The sequence below is a fragment of the Poromitra crassiceps genome (genome assembly GCF_964638095.1).
Source record: "Poromitra crassiceps genome assembly, chromosome: 28".
In the NCBI taxonomy this organism is placed as follows: Eukaryota; Metazoa; Chordata; class Actinopteri; order Beryciformes; family Melamphaidae; genus Poromitra; species Poromitra crassiceps.
The window spans coordinates 19,675,673-19,699,116 of record NC_139651.1 but is presented as its reverse complement, the minus strand read 5'-3'; the positions used below and the strand labels follow the sequence as shown (position 1 = coordinate 19,699,116).

The 23,444-nt window shown below is 44.6% G+C and overlaps 1 protein-coding gene across 1 annotated transcript in view; it reads right to left on the bottom strand.

Moving 5' to 3' along the window:
* mybpc3 (myosin binding protein C3) overlaps positions 1-23,444 on the bottom strand; it is a gene marked incomplete at its 5' end in the record, with an annotated part of 50,068 nt that overhangs the window by 4,477 nt on the left and 22,147 nt on the right. The window contains 13 exons of the mRNA XM_083662191.1: positions 4,227-4,366; positions 4,570-4,765; positions 4,955-5,043; positions 5,617-5,784; positions 7,146-7,280; positions 12,830-13,018; positions 13,137-13,241; positions 13,852-14,011; positions 17,007-17,078; positions 18,564-18,700; positions 18,818-18,847; positions 18,946-19,052; positions 19,172-19,337. Coding sequence (XP_083518317.1) covers positions 4,227-4,366; positions 4,570-4,765; positions 4,955-5,043; positions 5,617-5,784; positions 7,146-7,280; positions 12,830-13,018; positions 13,137-13,241; positions 13,852-14,011; positions 17,007-17,078; positions 18,564-18,700; positions 18,818-18,847; positions 18,946-19,052; positions 19,172-19,337 — 1,694 coding nt within the window. The remainder of the gene's footprint in view (positions 1-4,226; positions 4,367-4,569; positions 4,766-4,954; positions 5,044-5,616; positions 5,785-7,145; positions 7,281-12,829; positions 13,019-13,136; positions 13,242-13,851; positions 14,012-17,006; positions 17,079-18,563; positions 18,701-18,817; positions 18,848-18,945; positions 19,053-19,171; positions 19,338-23,444) is intronic.

Here is a 23,444-nt window from a genome sequence, read left to right as displayed (position 1 = left end):
ATTGTCTGATGTGCTTAGCTTGTTCCTAGCTGCCCTTTTCTGTCTGCTTTTGTCAGCTTGGTCTGTCTGGCCAGATGCCTGTATTTTTTATGTCTCTCTGCCTAAAAAAAAGCCTAAAGAGTAAATGTGGAGTGACACCAGAGGTTTAGCGCAGGTTTAAGCAACCACCACCACCACCACCACCCAAGCTGAATCTAACTGACTGTACCTGAATGCAACGTGGGTCTCCTCTGGGTGAGAGACATGACAGAGAGTGAGAACGAGAGAGAAAAATTAGCTAGCATGGGCAGACTTAATGGGGGGGGCCAGGTTCCCCCAGTAGTAAAAAAAAAAAAAATTGCTCAGCATTTTAAATCTCCATCTGACTGTCTGGCTGAATATGATCATACAATTTATATCCACTTTGACAAGAATCACAGGTATCTCTGCTAAAGCTGTGACAGGGGGGCTCTGACAGGGCCTTGCCTGCAGCCGCTCCCTCCCTCTGGAATGCCCTCCCCAGTCACATCTGACAGGCCAAAACTCATTGTCTTTCATACTCATTATGTCATCTTTCCAAAAAAGGCGTGGCTCTTTTAAGTTTTTATTTTTATTTGAATGACCCTAACTGCAACCAAGTTGCTGTTGTTGCCAAACCTAACTGCTGTTTTACTTACCTAAAGCTAGAGCTGCGCAATCATTCAATATTATCTTTTATCATCTTTCAGTGGAATGAATTATATAAATAGTGAAGCTGAAACCAGGAAATTGTTATACTGTATTGTTGCTTTTAATCAATTTAGAAAGGTGATATAGAGTCTAATTGATGTTTGGAAGTCCAGAAATTAATCTCTTGCCATAACCGAGTCTACTTAACTATTTCTAAATTGACTGAAAGCTAAAATATACAGTAGCCTTTTCCAGATTTTGACCTATAGCCAGGCACTTCAAAAGTCAGAGAGAAATGCAGTCATACAGAGAGAAATACAGCATTACTGGCAATGCCATTGTGGTTCACTGCTTATGTCAGCTGCCTTTAGAGGGAGAGGTTGTGATTTCTAACCTGGGATGTACACAGAGTGAACTCTGTATTTTTTGAGGCAGCAAAGTTATTTGTATTTGAGTAAAAGTGGAAATAGGCGTAACAAACTTTTTTTAGTTTTTATTACACTTATTAGAGGGCAGTGCTGTAATATATCTCCTCCATCGGGAATCAAACCAATAGTCCACCTGTCAGGTAGCAACACTGACACAGCAACTCATCCTGCTGAGCTATGAGCTGTTTGTTGCAATAAAAACCCCTCATTGGATCAATACCCTCGACCATGCAACCAATAGCCTGTTTTATTTATTTTAGTAATTATGCTGCTACCCAACTTGTACCCAACAATCGGGTTTGTGCAGTGATCCACACACCCCTGTATTCATACATGAGTGGAATTATCGCCATATAGGGGGGCATATATCTATATCTATCTCTCTTTCTATATATAGCTATATACGCACGCACGCACACACACACACACACACACACACACACACACACACACACACACACACTGGGGGGAGGAGTCAAGATTGTTTGGGTAACACCCCTTTGTTTTGGTTTGAAATGGCGAAATCTAGTGGACAAAAAAAGTCGCACATAGCCCCTTTAACAGTTCAGAACCAGTTCAGAAAGAAACATTGCTGGTTACATTCTCACACAAACTGTGCAATAGATGAGAGATTTTAGACATATGCAGTAAATATGTTTGGGTTAGTTTGGCACAAGAGTATGGACTCAAAAGTACTTGAAAGTTTATGAATTGGCGCCAATGACGCACGAGCCCAGCACTTATATTTAGACATAGGGGCATATCTGACGTCCAGCAGATGCATTATCACTGGTAACATGATCAAACATCCCCGGGCTTATTGCTATAATCAGATGCACCAGAAATTAATTGAATCTAATAATGACGACAGTGAAACACGAACGGCATGAGAGCCGTGCCGTCCAGAACAATATTGTTCCTGCGTGACTGAAGGCACAATCCTTATCAGGCCAGGGCTACTCAGCTAACATTAGTCCAGGGCTACTCGGCTAACATTAGTCCAGGGCTACTCGGCTGACATTAGTCCAGGGCTACTCGGCTAACATTAGTCCAGGGCTACTCGGCTAACATTAGTCCAGGGCTACTCGGCTGACATTAGTCCAGGGCTACTCGGCTAACATTAGTCCAGGGCTACTCGGCTAACATTAGTCCAGGGCTACTCGGCTAACCTTAGTCCAGGGCTACTCAGCTAACATTAGTCCAGGGCTACTCGGCTAACATTAGTCCAGGGCTACTCGGCTAACATTAGTCCAGGGCTACTCGGCTAACATTAGTCCAGGGCTACTCAGCTAACATTAGTCCAGGGCTACTCAGCTAACATTAGTCCAGGGCTACTCGGCTAACATTAGTCCAGGGCTACTCGGCTAAAATTAGTCCAGGGCTACTCGGCTAACATTAGTCCAGGGCTACTCGGCTAACATTAGTCCAGGGCTACTCGGCTAACATTAGTCCAGGGCTACTCGGCTGACATTAGTCCAGGGCTACTCGGCTGACATTAGTCCAGGGCTACTCGGCTAACATTAGTCCAGGGCTACTCGGCTAACCTTAGTCCAGGGCTACTCGGCTGACATTAGTCCAGGGCTACTCGGCTGACATTAGTCCAGGGCTACTCGGCTGACATTAGTCCAGGGCTACTCGGCTAACATTAGTCCAGGGCTACTCGGCTAACATTAGTCCAGGGCTACTCGGCTAACATTAGTCCAGGGCTACTCGGCTAACATTAGTCCAGGGCTACTCGGCTGACATTAGTCCAGGGCTACTCGGCTGACATTAGTCCAGGGCTACTCGGCTGACATTAGTCCAGGGCTACTCGGCTGACATTAGTCCAGGGCTACTCGGCTAACATTAGTCCAGGGCTACTCGGCTGACATTAGTCCAGGGCTACTCGGCTGACATTAGTCCAGGGCTACTCGGCTGACATTAGTCCAGGGCTACTCGGCTGACATTATTCCAGGGCTACTCGGCTAACATTAGTCCAGGGCTACTCGGCTAACATTAGTCCAGGGCTACTCGGCTAACATTAGTCCAGGGCTACTCGGCTGACATTAGTCCAGGGTTATTCGGCTAACATTAGTCCAGGGCTACTCGGCTGACATTAGTCCAGGGTTATTCGGCTGACATTAGTCCAGGGCTACTCGGCTGACATTAGTCCAGGGTTATTCGGCTAACATTAGGGCAATCTTGGCCAGCACAGTCCCTGGCAGCTACTGTAGAGGTGGTGGATGGTGGCAGTTGGAGCACTGGTGAACAGGCCCATAATGTAACACTCCTGGCCCACAAAGGAGACTCTGTGCCCAGCACTGGCTGATTACAGTACAGTATGTGTCACAAGGCACTGGTTGATTACAGTACAGTATGTGTCACAAGGCACTGGCTGATTACAGTACAGTATGTGTCACAAGACACTGGCTGATTACAGTACAGTACAGTACAGTACAGTATGTGTCACAAGGCACTGGCTGATTACAGTACAGTATGTGTCACAAGACACTGGCTGATTACAGTACAGTATGTGTCACAAGGCACTGGCTGATTACAGTACAGTATGTGTCACAAGACACTGGCTGATTACAGTACAGTATGTGTCACAAGACACTGGCTGATTACAGTACAGTATGTGTCACAAGGCACTGGCTGATTACAGTACAGTATGTGTCACAAGACACTGGCTGATTACAGTACAGTATGTGTCACAAGACACTGGCTGATTACAGTACAGTATGTGTCACAAGGCACAGGGAGGCTAAAAGAATATCCTCTGCGTCCATGTAGCATTCCTCCTCTCACATAGTGTACATACATTACTGGGCTTAGCAGTGCTTCAGTTGTTAGTAAAACAAAAGGCCTGGTCACTGGGAGCTATTATGGGATGGAGACCGTAGCCCTCTGGATGCCCTCTGGATGTCATTTGAACATCAATTATGAATGTTTTCCTCCTTGTAGTCGCAAATGTGGCAAATGAGATCCTGCGCTTTTAAGGTGCCTGCTACCAATATCAGATGCTTGTTTTCGGCTTCTTTTTATACTACAATGACATATGTCAGTTGTGTTACTGGGGCTCACCCTGGTATATGTACTATATATAGACTCACCATGGTATATGTACTATATATAGACTCACCATGGTCTATGTACTATATATAGACTCACCATGGTCTTCTTGTCAGCTTTCTGAATGTTGTAACCAATGATTTCAGAGTTGCCATCGTCTTTAGGAGGCTTCCACTCTAGAGCCACATTGAAGCCCCAGACCTCCAGGATCTTCAGTTTCTCAGGAGGACCTGGGAGGTCTACAGAGACCACGTATGAATTATCATAAAATCTCCATCACCACTAAATGCTTTTTTGCTAACTTAAACAAATTATTACATTAAAAAGAAATCACAATAATTGTGTGGTTAGCATGTACCTATTGCTTGTAATGAATGATTAATTACAGGCAATACATACAGCTATTCTCAGAATTACTTGCAAGCCTAATAGTCCTCCTTACCGACAATCTGTATTGTGACACTTGCTGTATCTTCCACATTCTCAATCTGCACTGTAAGCTCGTACTTCCCAGAGTGCCTCCTGTCTGTCCTGCGGATGAACAGGATCGTATCCGTCTCGCCGCTCCGAGTGTTGGCCAGCGTGGCGTCGAGTGGCTCCCCGTCTTTACTCCAGGTGACCTTAGGCCTGGGCTTCCCCTGCATCAGGAGGGAACATATGAAACTAACACATCGTGCTTATTATGTGCCCCTGCTTATCATTCCATCCTCTCATACTTGTTCTCCACATCAATGCTTCAAAGTAAGTCTAGTATCTTGGTGTGTTCATGTGCTGATCTTGGGAAACCTTCTGGCGGGCCTAATGATTAAGCCCAAAGTATACTGCACCTGGAATGGAATCACAATATTGACCGTCTCCCCAACTATCTTGACCAGAGTCTGGCGGAGATTTCTGGGGATCCAGATTTTAGGGCGCTCTGTGCAAGAAAAACAAAACACAGATACACACAAACAGAAAGGCTACTGTTAATAATGACAGGAAGCTAAATACGTGGAAACAAAATAGGCTGAGTTTAAACATTGGGAAGTGAAGGGTTTGCTTATATACAGTAACACTATTAGCCCTTTTCACTTCCCACCCAATTCAATCAATTTGTGTCTAAAAGGAAGGAAGTAACACACAGGTGCGAGGAAAAACATTAACGAGGGCCCCGGCACTGGATCACCTAAATGGATTGGAAGTTGGAAACCCTCAATGTTTTGCTTGCACCTGTGTTACTTCCTGCCTTTTAGACACAAATGGGTGAATTGGGTGGGAAGTGAAAAAGGCCAATTGGTTATCATCATGTCTCTCATTTTGGCCCTCGTGGGTTCCCTTCATCACGGCACTTTAGTGCTTCAAGGTGTAGGTTCGCAGATGGTTTACAGTTAGCTACTCCAGATGTAGGACATGTTTCCTCTGAATGGAACATTCATATTGAAAAGCTCCATAATCCACAAGGAACATCAGAGGAACAGAGAAACAAAAGACAAAATCCATAAAGTCTCACGCATGATCTCCCTGATGGTGACGGCCTGTGGCAGCAGGGCCGGCGTGCTCGCCCCGGCCACGTTGTGCGCGCGCACACGGAACAGCAGCTTGTCTCCGGTCAGCAGGTCACTGATGTGCACAGACGTCCGGTCTGTCATCCCCTCCATGGCCGGCAGCCACTCATCCACTGTGGTCACAACATTACACAGAGGGCCAATCAAATTGAGGGGCCAATCAAATTCAATTCACTTCAAAGTTTGCCTCAAAACTTCATCTTCTTCTTAACTTCAATCAGTTTCATTTTCAGATATTTCATATCTTAGAGCTGATCGATTTGTTTGCTAAACAAGAACAATGACAGTAAGACACTGATGACATCATGATGACAACATAATTCACATATAACCAGCAGGCGGCAGCGCTGTTTCCAGTTAGGGGTCATGAATAGACATTTAGCCCCTCTGGAAGTTGTTCTAATCATATAATCACTGTGCTAATGTCCATGAGTGTCCTCCTGAGGTATTAGCAGAGCAGTTAATAGCCCACTAAAAGAAGCTCCAGGCTAACGGTACGTACACACCAGCTGCGTGTATCGCATGTAGACGCTTTTAGTCGTGTCGCTGGTCGCTTGGTGCTACAGCTTGGTTGGCTTTCTTGCACCGCTTTTAATCGGTGGAGTTGAATTTGGCCCCTCCTCTTGTCGCTGTTGTGCGCCACTCATCGCCTTCCAAGGAGGCTGGGATACCTGACGGCGGACGACAGTGAGGAGGACGTGTGTATGTAGCCTCTGTACGTTCACAGTCACACCAAGGCAGCAAAAAAAGCGAGTTGAATTTGCGAACGAGCGATGAGGTGTCATTCGCCCTGCGAAAATCTGCGCGATTCGCGATGCCCGGGGTGAAATCACATCTACTCACGCGTTTGCATTGACTTTGTATGTAATCTTGTCACGCGAATTTCCTAAAATCGCCTTTTGCTACCTGCACTCATTGCTGTTGCAAAAACCTTGGTTGTGCTTTTGACATTGTACTGAAATGTAACAAAATCTTAATAATAGCCTATTTAAATATGGTATTATATAGCCATGTACTGTGGAGCGTGTTGAGTCAGGAGCTTGTTGTGAACTGACTTGAAACAATCAGAAGAAACTCTTACATTTGATCTGATCATGTTGTGACTATTTGTTGTTAACTGCTCACCTTTGCATTTTACATGACATTTGGAAGAATCTTTGATTGGCTATTTCAAGGCATTTCGCAAGATTTTACCATCTGACAACATTAGATTTTGCTGCTCTGAATGAAATCCTTCCCTGGGCTGTTTGGATAAATAGGGACTATTATAGAAGTAAGAATCCATCATTCAGCATACAAGTGTTTTATTTGTATCAAATGAAAGGAAATGTCAGAATGGAAATTCAGAGAGATAAATGACTCCTATTTGGAATAACTGTTTTGCTCCTATAGGCTATAGAATACATTTTCCTCACATAAGATATGCCTCCGAGCGTCCCCATTAAAACCCTGTGGTGGAGTAGCAGCCACTTACTGCCCTCCTTGCAGTACTCCACAGTATATCCCTCCAGCTCAGCGCTGCCGGTCCTCTCAGGAGGCTTCCACTTCAGCGAGATGGACGTGTCGCTGATGTCGTCCACGCACAGTCCACGAGGCTCGCTGGTCGGTGCTGAGAGAGACACAGAGGAGGACAAGTCAAGTGGAGATAGAGTGTATTACAGGCATTCATGTAGAATGATAGATAAATACGTGCAAGATATGAATCAGGAAACTATAAACTGACAAAGCTAACAACAAATAGGATCAATTATCCATCGCAGTCACATCCAAGTACTGCAACAGCACTCATTTGATATGAATGATATTCACTTAAAGTGATCATACGGATGATTTTCATCTAAATAAATGTCTGTTAAGTCACTATTTATCTGATAGTGACTTAACCAAATTGTGATTGGGCGTATGGGCCATTGATGGAAGCCTTTGCATTTTCAGTATTGCAGCATTTATAAACTTGGTGTCTGTGGCGACACAGGGTGGGCGGAGCTAACACAATAGACTCACTCTGTAGGTTACTGTAGGTTCACAGGGTGGGCGGAGCTAACACAATACACTCACTCTGTAGGTTACTGTAGGTTCACAGGGTGGGCGGAGCTAACACAACAGACTCACTCTGTAGGTTACTGTAGGTTCACAGGGTGGGCGGAGCTAACACAATACACTCACTCTGTAGGTTACTGTAGGTTCACAGGGTGGGCGGAGCTAACACAATAGACTCACTCTGTAGGTTACTGTAGGTTCACAGGGTGGGCGGAGCTAACACAATACACTCACTCTGTAGGTTACTGTAGGTTCACAGGGTGGGCGGAGCTAACACAACAGACTCACTCTGTAGGTTACTGTAGGTTCACAGGGTGGGCGGAGCTAACACAATAGACTCACTCTGTAGGTTACTGTAGGTTCACAGGGTGGGCGGAGCTAACACAATACACTCACTCTGTAGGTTACTGTAGGTTCACAGGGTGGGCGGAGCTAACACAATAGACTCACTCTGTAGGTTACTGTAGGTTCACAGGGTGGGCGGAGCTAACACAATAGACTCACTCTGTAGGTTACTGTAGGTTCACAGGGTGGGTGGAGCTAACACAATACACTCACTCTGTAGGTTACTGTAGGTTCACAGGGTGGGCGGAGCTAACACAATAGACTCACTCTGTAGGTTACTGTAGGTTCACAGGGTGGGCGGAGCTAACACAATAGACTCACTCTGTAGGTTACTGTAGGTTCACAGGGTGGGCGGAGCTAACACAATAGACTCACTCCGTAGGTTACTGTAGGTTCACAGGGTGGGCGGAGCTAACACAATACACTCACTCTGTAGGTTACTGTAGGTTCACAGGGTGGGCGGAGCTAACACAACAGACTCACTCTGTAGGTTACTGTAGGTTCACAGGGTGGGCGGAGCTAACACAATACACTCACTCTGTAGGTTACTGTAGGTTCACAGGGTGGGCGGAGCTAACACAATAGACTCACTCTGTAGGTTACTGTAGGTTCACAGGGTGGGCGGAGCTAACACAATAGACTCACTCTGCAGGTTACTGTAGGTTCACAGGGTGGGCGGAGCTAACACAATACACTCACTCTGTAGGTTACTGTAGGTTCACAGGGTGGGCGGAGCTAACACAATAGACTCACTCTGTAGGTTACTGTAGGTTCACAGGGTGGGCGGAGCTAACACAATAGACTCACTCTGCAGATTACTGTAGGTTCACAGGGTGGGCGGAGCTAACACAATAGACTCACTCTGATAGGTTACTGTAGGATAACAAGTTACTTTTTTCCGGTCTCTGCTATATAGCATTACGGGTGTTTACTATGGCCGAACAAACTGACTAATGTCACATAATAATAACACTGTTTGGATCTCACCTGCAATTACCACCCATCGCCAATGGGTGTCACCCATAACAAAACTGAAATCTTCTGTATTATCTTAAGGTTTCAGTTGTATCTTGGTCTCGCTTGCGCTGGCTGTATCCTAATAAAATACCAACATTCCAGGAGGGTGGTGTTAATATTTTCTCAACATCACCGAACAATCTGCCACTTGAATGAATGTGAAAAGCTATTAGCTATTAAAGGTATTTTTTTACATTTTATTGTGAATTTACTGTGACATGTCACCGGCATCCGCAGTGCTTTATGTGGTATTTACCACAACAGCCACATCAAGAATGAGTCACTTCCTGTATATACAGTAGGCTATGTGTGATTGGACATTGTTGGTGTTGAGCCTGCAAAATGACATGGAACCACTGAAACAAGACATTTAGTACTGGATAATATTAAGATGTGTTTGATAGACCCTTTTCACAGCAAGCGTTTTGAGGTGGTAAAGCAGGAAGTATAGCAGATGTAACCAATACCATTAATGACGGCTCCATTCCATTTAGGTGTTCCATTACCATGCTTATGCTTTCAGAACAATCAGCATACCAATACAGTAGTTGATTAAACCCATATAATTAAACATGACTGTTGTAATTAGCTGTTCGCTGTTTAATAGCTGATGCTATTAGCATCCATCATGGTTTTGCGACTTGAAGCTCAAACGCACGTAAGTCGGAGATAATGCGTTAGTTGCCATTTCCCACCTCCGACCATAAACAAATGCAGGATTAGCTTCGCAAGCTCAACCAGAGTTTCTCTGGCTCGAGCTGAGTGATGTCACTCTGTCTATGGGAGCAAATGTGATGTCATCAGTGATGTCATCAGACTCTGGACCATAGAGCACCGCAGGAATGAGTCCGGAAGTAGCGCTCATTTTGAATTCTGAGGCAAATTTGCAATTTGGGCACATCTGGAGCCGTGAACTCCACCAACAAGCACATTCATCCATTTTAACTGTATTTGCGATAACCAGACATGTAGCATGTAGCTAATATCTGTAGCTGTGGTGAGTGAGTTACCAGATGACCTGTTTGACTTTAAATGAGTAAAGCAAGGGAAAATGTGTTGATAGCATTTTGCAAAATAAAACATAATCCATTCACCATAGCACCAGCACGGCCCACTGGCCCAGCCACCACTGACTAGACACACATAGACTTGTTAGCCTGGAGTCCCACTTTGCTCCTAGTTAAACCAAAGGTCAGGTCTTGCTCTTCCATTTATATACTAGTGCAAGTCAAAGATGGTCCAGATGAGAAGAGAGACCACTCAGACCACCATACTTGGGTCAATTATATTTCACCAAGTACTGCTTTTCACCAGGTATGTTCTGTAGAGTACCTGGTTTGTTCCAACACATCACCAATGACAGCCTGAAATCAGGTCTTGGATTTCAGCTGTGGCCTTGAGCATTTCAGGCCATGGCTCTGTGTCATGGGTTACGCATATAAGCAAATAATGGCGGTCAAGGGTTTCCATGTGTGTAGATAGTCACGGGGCACCTCAGAGCACAGACAAAAGGTGCAGAGCAAATGTCTCTTTCAGATTGTTAAAGCAACAGAAGGAGAATATTTTTTCATTATGATTTTCAAAAAGTATTATGTATGAATTAAGTATTGTGTAAAACATGTTGTATTCCTACTGTATGACGAGCATCGTTTCAGCGACGCAACAACTTACAGAAATCATCTCACAAGACTGAGCACTAGCAAACGTGAATACAAACTATACTTAACCCTCTGAAACATATTGTAGTACACCACGGGAAAAGGCAAACAATTTGGATTAAAGGGAGAAAATTAATATAGTACCAAGGAGAATGCAGTCAATCTCCCCCTCCTATCTTAATGCCATGTCAACAAAATGCACTCATGCTCATTTCTATTTGAAGCCATAGCCATCCTACTTGTTAATCCTAGGTCTTAAAAGCAATAAAGCCTACTGCCAACAGGTTCCGGCTCTGGCTCTGGCTCTGGCTCGGGCTCGGGAACGGGCTCCGCAGGGGGCACAGCGCCCTCCTCAGCTGGTGGTGCCCCATCCTCAGCTGGTGGTGGCCCATCCTCAGCTGGGGCTCCCTCCTCCCCAGCGGCGGGTGCCTCTGCGGGGGCTGCTTCCCCACTGGCCCCTGGTTCCGGTTCTGCCTCTGTCACAGACTCCTTGGCTTCCCCTACAGCTGCGGCGGCGTCTGCCGGTATCTCTTCTGCCACTGGCTTCTTCTCAGCGGTCTTTGGGAGCATTGGTTTTGTCATCGTTCCTTCTTATTTGGATGTATAGTGTTCCTGCTGCAGGCTGACGTTGAAGTTGGGTGGTTGACCTTATCCAGACGTCCTGCCAAAATGCCTTGCTTTACCCTATGCTCTCATTGTCTTTCACTCTCTCTGTCTCCTTCTATTGTCTGCAGCCTCCACAGTAGCGGCTGTGTGCCCCTGTGTGTTCCTGTAAGCAGCTGCTCCCAGCAGAGCTGCACACTTACAGGCCATTATTTATAGAGGAGGATGCCATGGATAGTTTCCTAATCAGCTGTCTTACTAGCGATGGGCCATCTGGACACACTCTCACATCCGAGTGGGAGAAACAGTGAAAGACAAAAGCAAAGCTGACTTCCTGAGTCACAGGGGCTGTTTTGAATACATCCATTTATATTGTCTAGCCATGTAATATAATGTAATGTAATGTAATGTAATGTAATGTAATGTAATGTAATGTCTAGCCATCCATATTTGTCTTGCTCAGGATGTGCTGTGCTTTAGTTACAGGTGGTGCATAGCAGACCTTACTTGGTGATCTGTGGATAATTCCTGTAGCTAAATCAACTGTCTCTTCATTTGACAGTGCGTCTGTGCTTTAGCTCTCATATAGCCCAGGATGTACAGCCCATTTTTAAACCAAGCAGTAAACTACCTTATCACATATACATAAATGTCCTACTGTAGCTGTAAAAATAAATAAATAAATAAATGAATAAATAAATAAATAAATAAATACATAAATAAATAAATAAATATATATATACACTGTATATATATATATATATATATATATATATATATATATATATATATATATATATAATATTATATATATATATATAATATTATATATATATTATATATGTTATTTATTTATGTATATTATATACATAAATAAATAAATAAATGAATAAATAAATATATATACTGTATATATATATATATATATATATATATATATGCACCAGAACAAGTCCATAGTGTATGTACTGTACAAGATAACCCCCATAAGATGCACACACAGACACGCACACACACACTCAATCAATGTATAAGGAGGGGAGAGCCGCAGACATCCTGGAATACAACAGGCTGTGCAGACATGATCACACCCCAGTGAAACTCTACACTGACCCAGTGGAGCTGACCCTACCCCAGAGTGACCAGACGTCAAATATATCAACCACATCACCCTCAAGCCACTCGCCATCAATCACATATTTTTATCGTTGTCCCTCAGTGTTACCTTTTGAAGAATTCTGAATCTCTATTATCTATTATTATTATTCAACAACGTATTGTGTTGAATATCTGCTTGACAGAAAATGGTTGACTGATTGAAAACAGCAAATAGGGTGGGGGTCAGTTAACGCATTGATACCTGATGCAGCATTTGCGTGTATATCCCTCATTTGTGTGTGTATCCCTTTAAGACCGGGAACCGCGGTCTTAAAGGGATACACACACAAATGCTGCATCAGGTATCAATGGGTTAAAGCCAGTGGAAAAGACTCACCCACTGGGATAAAAGGTTGCGAGGCAGGACTGTGATGGGACATGCCGATGCTGTTGACAGCATAGACTCGCATCTCGTACGGCACGCCCTCAATCATCTTCTTGGCTTCAAAGGTCGTCTCAGGGTAAGGGTCAAAGTTCAGTCTCATCCACCTGTAGCTCCGCGTCTTCTTTCTCTCCAGCACATAGCCTGAGAGGGGAAACAGAAGCACTTTCTGTGCTTTTGGCTGATGATTCTCCAGTGTTGCAATCTATTTTTACCTGGTAATCTTAGCAAATAAACCTACGTATAATAATATGATTTTTACCAATGATTGGCTGTCCGCCGTCAAACAGTGGGGGATCCCACTGGACAATACAGGAGTCCTCTCCTACACTGAGGATCCTAGGACACTGGGGAGGATCTGGAACGTCTGGTGGAAATCATTGTCAATATGATCAGAAAATCTCTCTCTCTGTGGTAATTGGACATGTTGAGATGTCCCACACACACACACACACACACACACACACACACACACACACACACACACACACACACACACACACACACACACACACATACAGATCCTTTCCAAAAAAATTGAATATCATGGAAAAGTTAGTTTTTTCCCATAATTCCTTTCAAAAAGTGAAACTTTCATAGATTATAGATTCATTACACACAAAGTGAAATATTTCTAGCCTTTATTGTTTCATTTTTCTTAATTTTGGCCTACAGCTCCAGAAACCCCTCAAAACAGTCAAGAAATTAGAATAGTGTGAAGAAAATCAGCAGTTACTTCTCAGTTATGACGGACTCCAGCCTCAGTCCACTCCTTCTGAATCTCTGCCAAATTATTGAATCGTCTTTGCTTGACAATCTGCTGAAGCCCACGGTCATCCATGGTATTTCCATGATATTATTATTTTTTGGAAAGGATCTGTATATGTGTATACCGTATATATATATATATATATATATATATATATATATATATATATATATATATATATATAATGAATGAGCTAGCTCGATCTTACCAACGACTTTCACCTGGATATCGGCAGCATCTTCACCAGCAGGGTTGCGCACCACAACAGAGTAGACCCCCTCGTCCTGCCTCTCGGCCCCCTCGATGGTGAAGACACAGTGGCCCATGCTGCTCTCCACGTGGACCCGACCATCTCCCTCTGTAACCATCTAGAGCATCAGAACGGGGTGTGAGACGTTCACTCCACAGTGCAACACAACAGATCAATAGATGAGTCTTCTTGCTGCTCATACCGTCTATTGAGAACAATACTTACTGTGTTGTGCATATTCACATCATGCCACTGTCAGTTTGTATCTACATTTGCACAGAAGATTCACAGCAGAACATTCCTCTTTCCAACACAAACGTTCTGAGTTGAACAGATCGTGCTTTTCAAAGCCAACCACACATGTTCCTTTGAAAAGACAAACTCCAGATGTCACCATGCAGATGCAGGAGCAGTGCTGGACAGATGCAGGAGCAGTGTGGAGCAGTGTGCTGGACAGTGTTTTCAATGACTTCCACTTCCAACATTTGGCCTGAAGTGCCTTTTCTGTCCATATGCTGATTGCTTATCATTTGAAGTCACTCTGTTTTGTCTGTTTACATGATAATAATGGTTGACAGTCATTGACCACTAAAATAATCTCACACAGCTTTTCCATGATATGCAGCACTGCCCTTCAAAGAGTAATCCTCAGAATGACAAACAAAATACGACAAAAACAAAATACCAGTATCTTTTTTTTTTTTTTAGTCAATTGCACGTTACTTTATTTTGTTTCTTTCAGACAAAAGGAAGCTGTGCTAGTACTGTGTATGTACACTGTGTACATTGTGTGTGTGTACTGTGTGTGCCTGTTTCATTTCAACATTCTAAAATTCATCAATAATTAGACGCAAATTGTGAATCATATTGTTACTTTCATTGTTCAATTTGAGTAGATAATCCAGGAATGATGTAATCCAGACACTGCATATACAGTATACAGTTACTACACAAAAGTGTGTAGTAGGGCATACTTACTGTCCAGCTCTGAGTTTCCTATGAGATGTTTGTGTCTAAAGGAAGATTCAGAGCATGCTCTTACCTCATGGGCATGAACCTGATGACGCATGCAGCAACCTTGCACTGAGTGCTGTGTGTCATTTTAAAGATGGAGGCCATAAAGACACAGCAAAGCAAAGCAAAACACACATGATGTGTTTGGATGTAGAAGCTGCCTTTCATGCATCTGTCTGCAATCTATCCTCCATTAATACTGCTGCATCTTCTTCATTCTCCAGTCATGTAAAACAGACGACCAATGGGAATATTGTATCTTAATAGCTCCGTGCTTTCTACCATGGGAATATGTACTGTATGAGAACATGTATGGGAACATGTACTGTATGAGAACATGTATGGGAACATGTACTGTATGGGAACATGTACTGTATTGGAACATGTACTGTATGGGAACATGTACTGTATGGGAACATGTATGGGAACATGTACTGTATGGGGACATGTATGGGAACATGTACTGTATTGGAACATGTATGGGAACATGTACTGTATGGGAACATGTATGGGAACATGTACTGTATGGGAACATGTATGGGAACATGTACTGTATGGGGACATGTATGGGAACATGTACTGTATTGGAACATGTATGGGAACATGTACTGTATGGGAACATGTATGGGAACATGTACTGTATGGGAACATGTACTGTATTGGAACATGTACTGTATGGGAACATGTATGGGAACATGTATGGGAACATGTACTGTATTGGAACATGTATGGGAACATGTATGGGAACATGTACTGTATTGGAACATGTATGGGAACATGTACTGTATTGGAACATGTATGGGAACATGTATGGGAACATGTACTGTATTGGAACATGTATGGGAACATGTACTGTATGGGAACATGTACTGTATGGGAACATGTATGGGAACATGTATGGGAACATGTACTGTATTGGAACATGTACTGTATGGGAACATGTATGGGAACATGTATGGGAACATGTACTGTATTGGAACATGTACTGTATGGGAACATGTATGGGGACATGTACTGTATGGGGACATGTATGGGAACATGTACTGTATGGGAACATGTACTGTATGGGAACATGTATGGGAACATGTATGGGAACATGTACTGTATGGGAACATGTATGGGAACATGTATGGGAACATGTACTGTATGGGAACATGTACTGTATGGGAACATGTATGGGAACATGTACTGTATGGGAACATGTATGGGAACATGTATGGGAACATGTATGGGAACATGTACTGTATGGGAACATGTATGGGAACATGTATGGGAACATGTACTGTATGGGAACATGTACTGTATGGGAACATGTATGGGAACATGTACTGTATGGGAACATGTACTGTATGGGAACATGTATGGGAACATGTATGGGAACATGTACTGTATGGGAACATGTATGGGAACATGTATGGGAACATGTATGGGAACATGTACTGTATGGGAACATGTATGGGAACATGTATGGGAACATGTATGGGAACATGTATGGGAACATGTACTGTATGGGAACATGTACTGTATGGGAACATGTATGGGAACATGTATGGGAACATGTACTGTATGGGAACATGTACTGTATGGGAACATGTATGGGAACATGTATGGGAACATGTATGGGAACATGTATGGGAACATGTACTGTATGGGAACATGTACTGTATGGGAACATGTATGGGAACATGTATGGGAACATGTACTGTATGGGAACATGTACTGTATGGGAACATGTATGGGAACATGTATGGGAACATGTACTGTATGGGAACATGTATGGGAACATGTACTGTATGGGAACATGTATGGGAACATGTACTGTATGGGGACATGTATGGGAACATGTACTGTATGGGAACATGTACTGTAATGTAGTACATGTTCCCAGTACATGGGACAGATGGACAGATGGATGCAGAAAGACAAAGACCATCATGCCTGAAAAACAGGGACAGAAGAAAACAAAGGCAGGCAATTGCAGAATTCAGTGGGCAGTTGGTGAATTTCTAGATGCTGCAGACAGACACACAAAACACAGAAGAGATGTAGACATGCACAAGGCCGTGATAACTATATATACTTAGGAGGTCTACACTCACTTCCTTATCCTTCAACGTCCAAGAGGTTCCTGGCTGTTCCTTCAGTTTTCCCTCCGGCTTTACAGAACTAGCCTACAGTTGAGCAAAGCAAAGCAGCAGAAGAAGAAGAGAACAGAGAAGGCTTCTCCTCAGCTAAAAGAGCAGCGCACTAGCAGGCACCTGAAGGCAATTCACATGTTAGTGGCATCCTACCTGTTCAGCTGGGCGAGAAGAGTCACAATACTCAGACCATTGAAAAGACCTAAGCATACAGCACTAAAGCTCCTGCATCACATCGCTAGCTTGCCTGGGAAGCTAAGCACGTTTGGCTGTGGTTAGTTCATGGATGGGAGACCACCTGGTGCTGGAAGTGGTGTTGGAGGACCAGTAGGAGGTGCTCTTCCCTCTGGTCTCAATTTCCCCAATGCCCCGGGGCAGAGACAGGGACTCTGTCCGTCCTTCGGATGAGACGTTAAACCGAGGTCCTGACTCTCTGTGGTCATTAAAGATCCGATCGGCACTTATCGCAAGAGTAGGGGTGTAACCACCGGTGCCCTGGGGAGTGTAACCCCGGTGCCCTGGGGAGTGTAACCCCGGTGCCCTGGGGAGTGTAACCCCGGTGCCCTGGGGAGTGTAGCCCTGGGGAGTGTAACTCCCGGTGCCCTGGGGAGTGTAGCCCTGGGGAGTGTAACTCCCGGTGCCCTGGGGAGTGTAGCCCTGGGGAGTGTAACCCCGGTGCCCTGGGGAGTGTAACCCCGGTGCCCTGCGGAGTGTAACCCCGGTGCCCTGGGGAGTGTAGCCCTGGGGAGTGTAACTCCCGGTGCCCTGGGGAGTGTAACCCCGGTGCCCTGGGGAGTGTAGCCCTGGGGAGTGTAACCCTGGTGCCCTGGGGAGTGTAACCCTGGTGCCCTGGGGAGTGTAACCCAGGTGCCGTGGGGAGTGTAGCCCTGGGGAGTGTAACCCAGGTGCCGTGGGGAGTGTAGCCCTGGGGAGTGTAACCCTGGTGCCCTGGGGAGTGTAACCCCGGTGCCCTGGGGAGTGTAACCCTGGTGCCCTGGGGAGTGTAACCCCGGTGCCCTGGGGAGTGTAACCCCGGTACCCTGGATCAATTCTCACTCAGGCCTTCCTTCCACCATGGCCACCTAATCATCCCTCTTTGAGGTAGCTGATGTGTGCTGAGCGGTCTTTGCGCAAACTGGCTGTTGTGCATCACCCAGGTGGTTGATAAGTGAAGCACTTTAAGTTCTTGAAAAAGTGCTGCTATATTAATCAACTATTATTATTCCAGCCAATGTTATTAGCAATGAGAAATCCCAACACTTTATGGTTATTTTCATATTGAATCAAAAATAGTTTAGTGTACTCACTACTCAGCCTGTATTATATTGCCTTGCATTACATATTATATATAAGGATGTAAACAGCCTCGAATTAGAAAGGTCATGACATGTTTTTTTTTCGTTTTCGTTTTCTCAGCAAGCATCTATATTTTCTCCACAGGCCTTACCTACTGTACTCTGGACAGATGTCAGATGAAAGGCAATAGGTGTGTAACTGATGAATACCACCAGGTTTTACCTTCTCTCCTTTGGTCCACACCACGGTGGGAGCAGGGTCTCCAGTGATTGGGACGTCCAGACGCACTTTGTTGCCAGCCACCACAATGATGGTGGAATCGTGTGGACTCATACAGTCCAGGTGGATCTTCGGAGGATCTTCGGACATTAAATAAAGAGTTAAAAAAAAGCTTGCATTGAAGTTGTTGTAATCTTCATAATATGGTTTAGTATTATGCAATAAAGGAAAAGGAAAGTTGGAGTTGTATCCTGTACCTTGACGTGGCACAAAGTCAATCTTCACCTCTTGGAAAATGAGAAGAAGAAGAAAATAAAAGTGAGGACATTCATCCAAATAAAAATCACCTTCTGGGACTATAAATGATTATTATTATTATTATTACCCAAGAAATTAAGTTTGGCAGAAAGGTTGAAAGCGTGGCCCTCCGGCACAAAAGTGTAGTCTCCCTCATCCTCAGGTTTGACGTCATCAATGGTCAGTTTGTGGATCCTGAAAGATCCAAAATGGTCACTCAAATGTGGCATACACAGTACACAGTACACAGTACAGTGTACCTACTGTGTATCTACACAGGCATTCAGGAGACACATACATAATACCATTCTCACCTGCCAACATGTGAGATATGGGTTCTGGCACCAGTACAGACTTCCACTCCGTTCCTGTACCATTTGCCCTTCACGGTCTCATCTGACACCTCACACTTGAAGACCGCCTCGTCCTTTGCCTTGACCGTGAGGTCGGCGATGTTCTGGTACACCTCGAGTTGCTTCTCTACATCGTCACAAAAACACCGATTTAAATACACCTCATGCAAACGAGGCTCTCTCATACTGCATGGCGGAGGCCTCGTGCTCTCCAGGAGGTGATGAGAAGATGAAATAAGATGCAACTACTGTGTGCGAGGATAATATGGTAATAATGTGTTAGAGCGAGAGGTGTTCATTATCTTGACTGAAGCCTTTGTGTGTTGTATCTTAGCAACAGATACAGGGGGAATAGTTAATTTGATTTGTGGCAGAAAATAAAGTCGGAGGATATCAACAGCAGATGTGGGAGGCTGAGGCTATTAAATCATGGGAAATAATGTACATGGGAGTTATTAAAGTTACGGCAGAGAAAGCGATATCTGGACGAGGTGACTCACACCTCTCTCACTCCTAGTAAAGGTTAAAGGAGTGTTATGTCAGCCCGCTGCCAGAGGGAGGCAAAGAAATGGCATGAGCTGAATGGTATTATAATGGAGGTTCTGCAGCGGAGCGAGGTGTTGATCACCTGCTGCACGTCGGCAGCTGGGAACTCTTGGCAGGCTCTGCGTTTGATTAGTGCAGCAGATAAACTTAACCAGGCTCAGATCAGGAATGGTCAGGTTTAAAATGGTGGTCTACACACAACGCACACGCTCGCACGCACGCACACGCACACACACACACACACACACACACACACACACACACACGCACGCACGCACACGTACAATACACAGGCATATGGAGCACATGAATATATACAAACATACAAGTGTGTACTATATATTCAAATTTAGCCAGGACTAAATGACATGAGAATATATAAAAGTCAAATTGTAGCCAAAGTTGGATGGTGGATGTATGATGATCGAAAGTGCTTTGTGTGTGTGTGTGTACCATAATGAGTACATTGTGAATACCATGAGATAACATGGTAGTCACAAAGAGGGTGAGAATAGCTGAACGTTTCTTAGATGTTTTCCTCAGTCCATGTAGGGACTAGTTTGAACTGAAATTCAAAGAAATTCCATCAAGACGTTCCTGAGATGTCGCGTTAACGAGCATGAAAGGAGCGGTCGTGAGGTCACAGTGACCGTGACCTTTGACCTTTGATGACCAAAATCTAATCAGTTCATCCTTGCGTCCAAGCCAATATTAGATTATGGTGACATTCTTTATATGTCTGCACCTGCGACAGCGTTGTGAAAGCCGGACACAGCATATCATGGTGCACTTAGGTTTGTGACTAATTTGAAGTCCCGGACACATCACTGTACCTTCTACATGAGCGTAGGCTGGCCCTCCTTAACGTTACGGAGGATGTCTCATTGGTTCATTTTCATTTATAAGGCCATCATGAGACAACTACCATCTTATCTATGCTCCTGCATTAATATACAAGAAAATAGTTCTTATCAGCTTAGGTCTCAAAACTGCATCCTGCTGACTGCACCTAAGACAAGACTGAGTTTGGCAAGAAAGCTTTCCAGGTGTCTGCCCCTCTGGCCTGGAATGAACTCCAACGCTCACTAAACCTCCAGGTGCTAGTCCCTATGCTCACTAAACCTCCAGGTGCTAGTCCCTATGGTCACTAAACCTCCAGGTGCTAGACCCTATGCTCACTAAACCTCCAGGTGCTAGACCCTATGCTCACTAAACCTCCAGGTGCTAGACCCTATGCTCACTAAACCTCCAGGTGCTAGTCCCTATGCTCACTAAACCTCCAGGTGCTAGACCCTATGCTCACTAAACCTCCAGGTGCTAGTCCCTATGCTCACTAAACCTCCAGGTGCTAGTCCCTATGCTCACTAAACCTCCAGGTGCTAGTCCCTATGCTCACTAAACCTCCAGGTGCTAGTCCCTATGCTCACTAAACCTCCAGGTGCTAGTCCCTATGCTCACTAAACCTCCAGGTGCTAGTCCCTATGCTCACTAAACCTCCAGGTGCTAGTCCCTATAACGCTCACTAAACCTCCAGGTGCTAGTCCCTATGCTCACTAAACCTCCAGGTGCTAGTCCCTATGCTCACTAAACCTCCAGGTGCTAGTCCCTATGCTCACTAAACCTCCAGGTGCTAGTCCCTATGCTCACTAAACCTCCAGGTGCTAGTCCCTATGCTCACTAAACCTCCAGGTGCTAGTCCCTATGCTCACTAAACCTCCAGGTGCTAGTCCCTATGCTCACTAAACCTCCAGGTGCTAGTCCCTATGCTCACTAAACCTCCAGGTGCTAGTCCCTATGCTCACTAAACCTCCAGGTGCTAGTCCCTATGCTCACTAAACCTCCAGGTGCTCATAGTCCCTATGCTCACTAAACCTCCAGGTGCTAGTCCCTATGCTCACTAAACCTCCAGGTGCTAGTCCCTATGCTCACTAAACCTCCAGGTGCTAGTCCCTATGCTCACTAAACCTCCAGGTGCTAGTCCCTATGCTCACTAAACCTCCAGGTGCTAGTCCCTATGCTCACTAAACCTCCAGGTGCTAGTCCCTATGCTCACTAAACCTCCAGGTGCTAGTCCCTATGCTCACTAAACCTCCAGGTGCTAGTCCCTATGCTCACTAAACCTCCAGGTGCTAGTCCCTATGCTCACTAAACCTCCAGGTGCTAGTCCCTATGCTCACTAAACCTCCAGGTGCTCATAGTCCCTATGCTCACTAAACCTCCAGGTGCTCATAGTCCCTATGCTCACTAAACCTCCAGGTGCTCATAGTCCCTATGCTCACTAAACCTCCAGGTGTTAGTCCCTATGCTCACTAAACCTCCAGGTGTTAGTCCCTATGCTCACTAAACCTCCAGGTGCTAGTCCCTATGCTCACTAAACCTCCAGGTGCTAGTCCCTATGCTCACTAAACCTCCAGGTGCTAGTCCCTATGCTCACTAAACCTCCAGGTGCTCATAGTCCCTATGCTCACTAAACCTCCAGGTGCTCATAGTCCCTATGCTCACTAAACCTCCAGGTGCTCATAGTCCCTATGCTCACTAAACCTCCAGGTGTTAGTCCCTATGCTCACTAAACCTCCAGGTGTTAGTCCCTATAACGCTCACTAAACCTCCAGGTGCTAGTCCCTATGCTCACTAAACCTCCAGGTGCTCATAGTCCCTATGCTCACTAAACCTCCAGGTGCTCATAGTCCCTATGAGTCTTTTTAAAACCAGGGTAAAAAATATGGAGGAAGCTGAAATCCAGGTCTGCAAATGTTTTGATCCATAATGAACTTGTAATTGTATACAACCCTGTTGCTGAGTAAATGGATGTGTATTTTCTTATGTTTTAGATGTTTTGTTTGTATTGTTTATGTTAAAATGTGTCTGTAACTTTATGCTGCTTTCTTGGCCAGGTCTCTCTTGAAAAAGAGATTTTCAATCTCAATGAGACTAACCTGGTTAAATAAAGGTAAAATAATAATAAAATAAAAAAAACGTTTGAGCCTAATTGGAAGAAATTCAGTCAAGGCATTCCTGAGATATCGAACTTAGAAATGGCGTTCGTGAGGTCACAGTGACCTTAAACTTTGACCTTTGACCAGCAAAATTGAATCAGTTCATTCTTGAGTGCAAGTCGACGTTTGAGGCAAATTTGATGAAATTCCGTCAAGGCATTCCTGAGATATTGTGTTAACGAACATCGGACGGACATACGGTCGTACGAACGGACGGACGGACAACCCGAATCCATAATGCCTCCGGCCTGGCTACCGCCGGCAGAGGCATAATAAAAAGAGGAACTATTACTAAGATCAACTTTTGTTCCCTCTGTCATGGGACACACCTCTGGAATATGTCAGATTTGAGCGATAATTGATATTAAATTGTTACTCAATGTTGTGAAAATGTTGCATTTAACAATGTCTTGTTTTGTCTTGTCTTGTCTTGTCTTATCTGTTGTAAACAACAGTAAATCTACAGTACAACAAAACAATAGACAGAAAAAGAAGGGCAGACAGAGACAAGAGAAAACAGGGTCACTGTGGACCGGTGCCCTTCAGGTAAAAATGCTCCATGTCTTCTAAGTTTAGCTGGTATTTGGGGTATTTGGACTTGTGTCTGCTCGGTAACCTTGGCAGACTGATGTGGTGTAACGGCCAGAGCCTCCACATCCCAAGGCTAGGCAACGGGCCAACAGTGACCAATA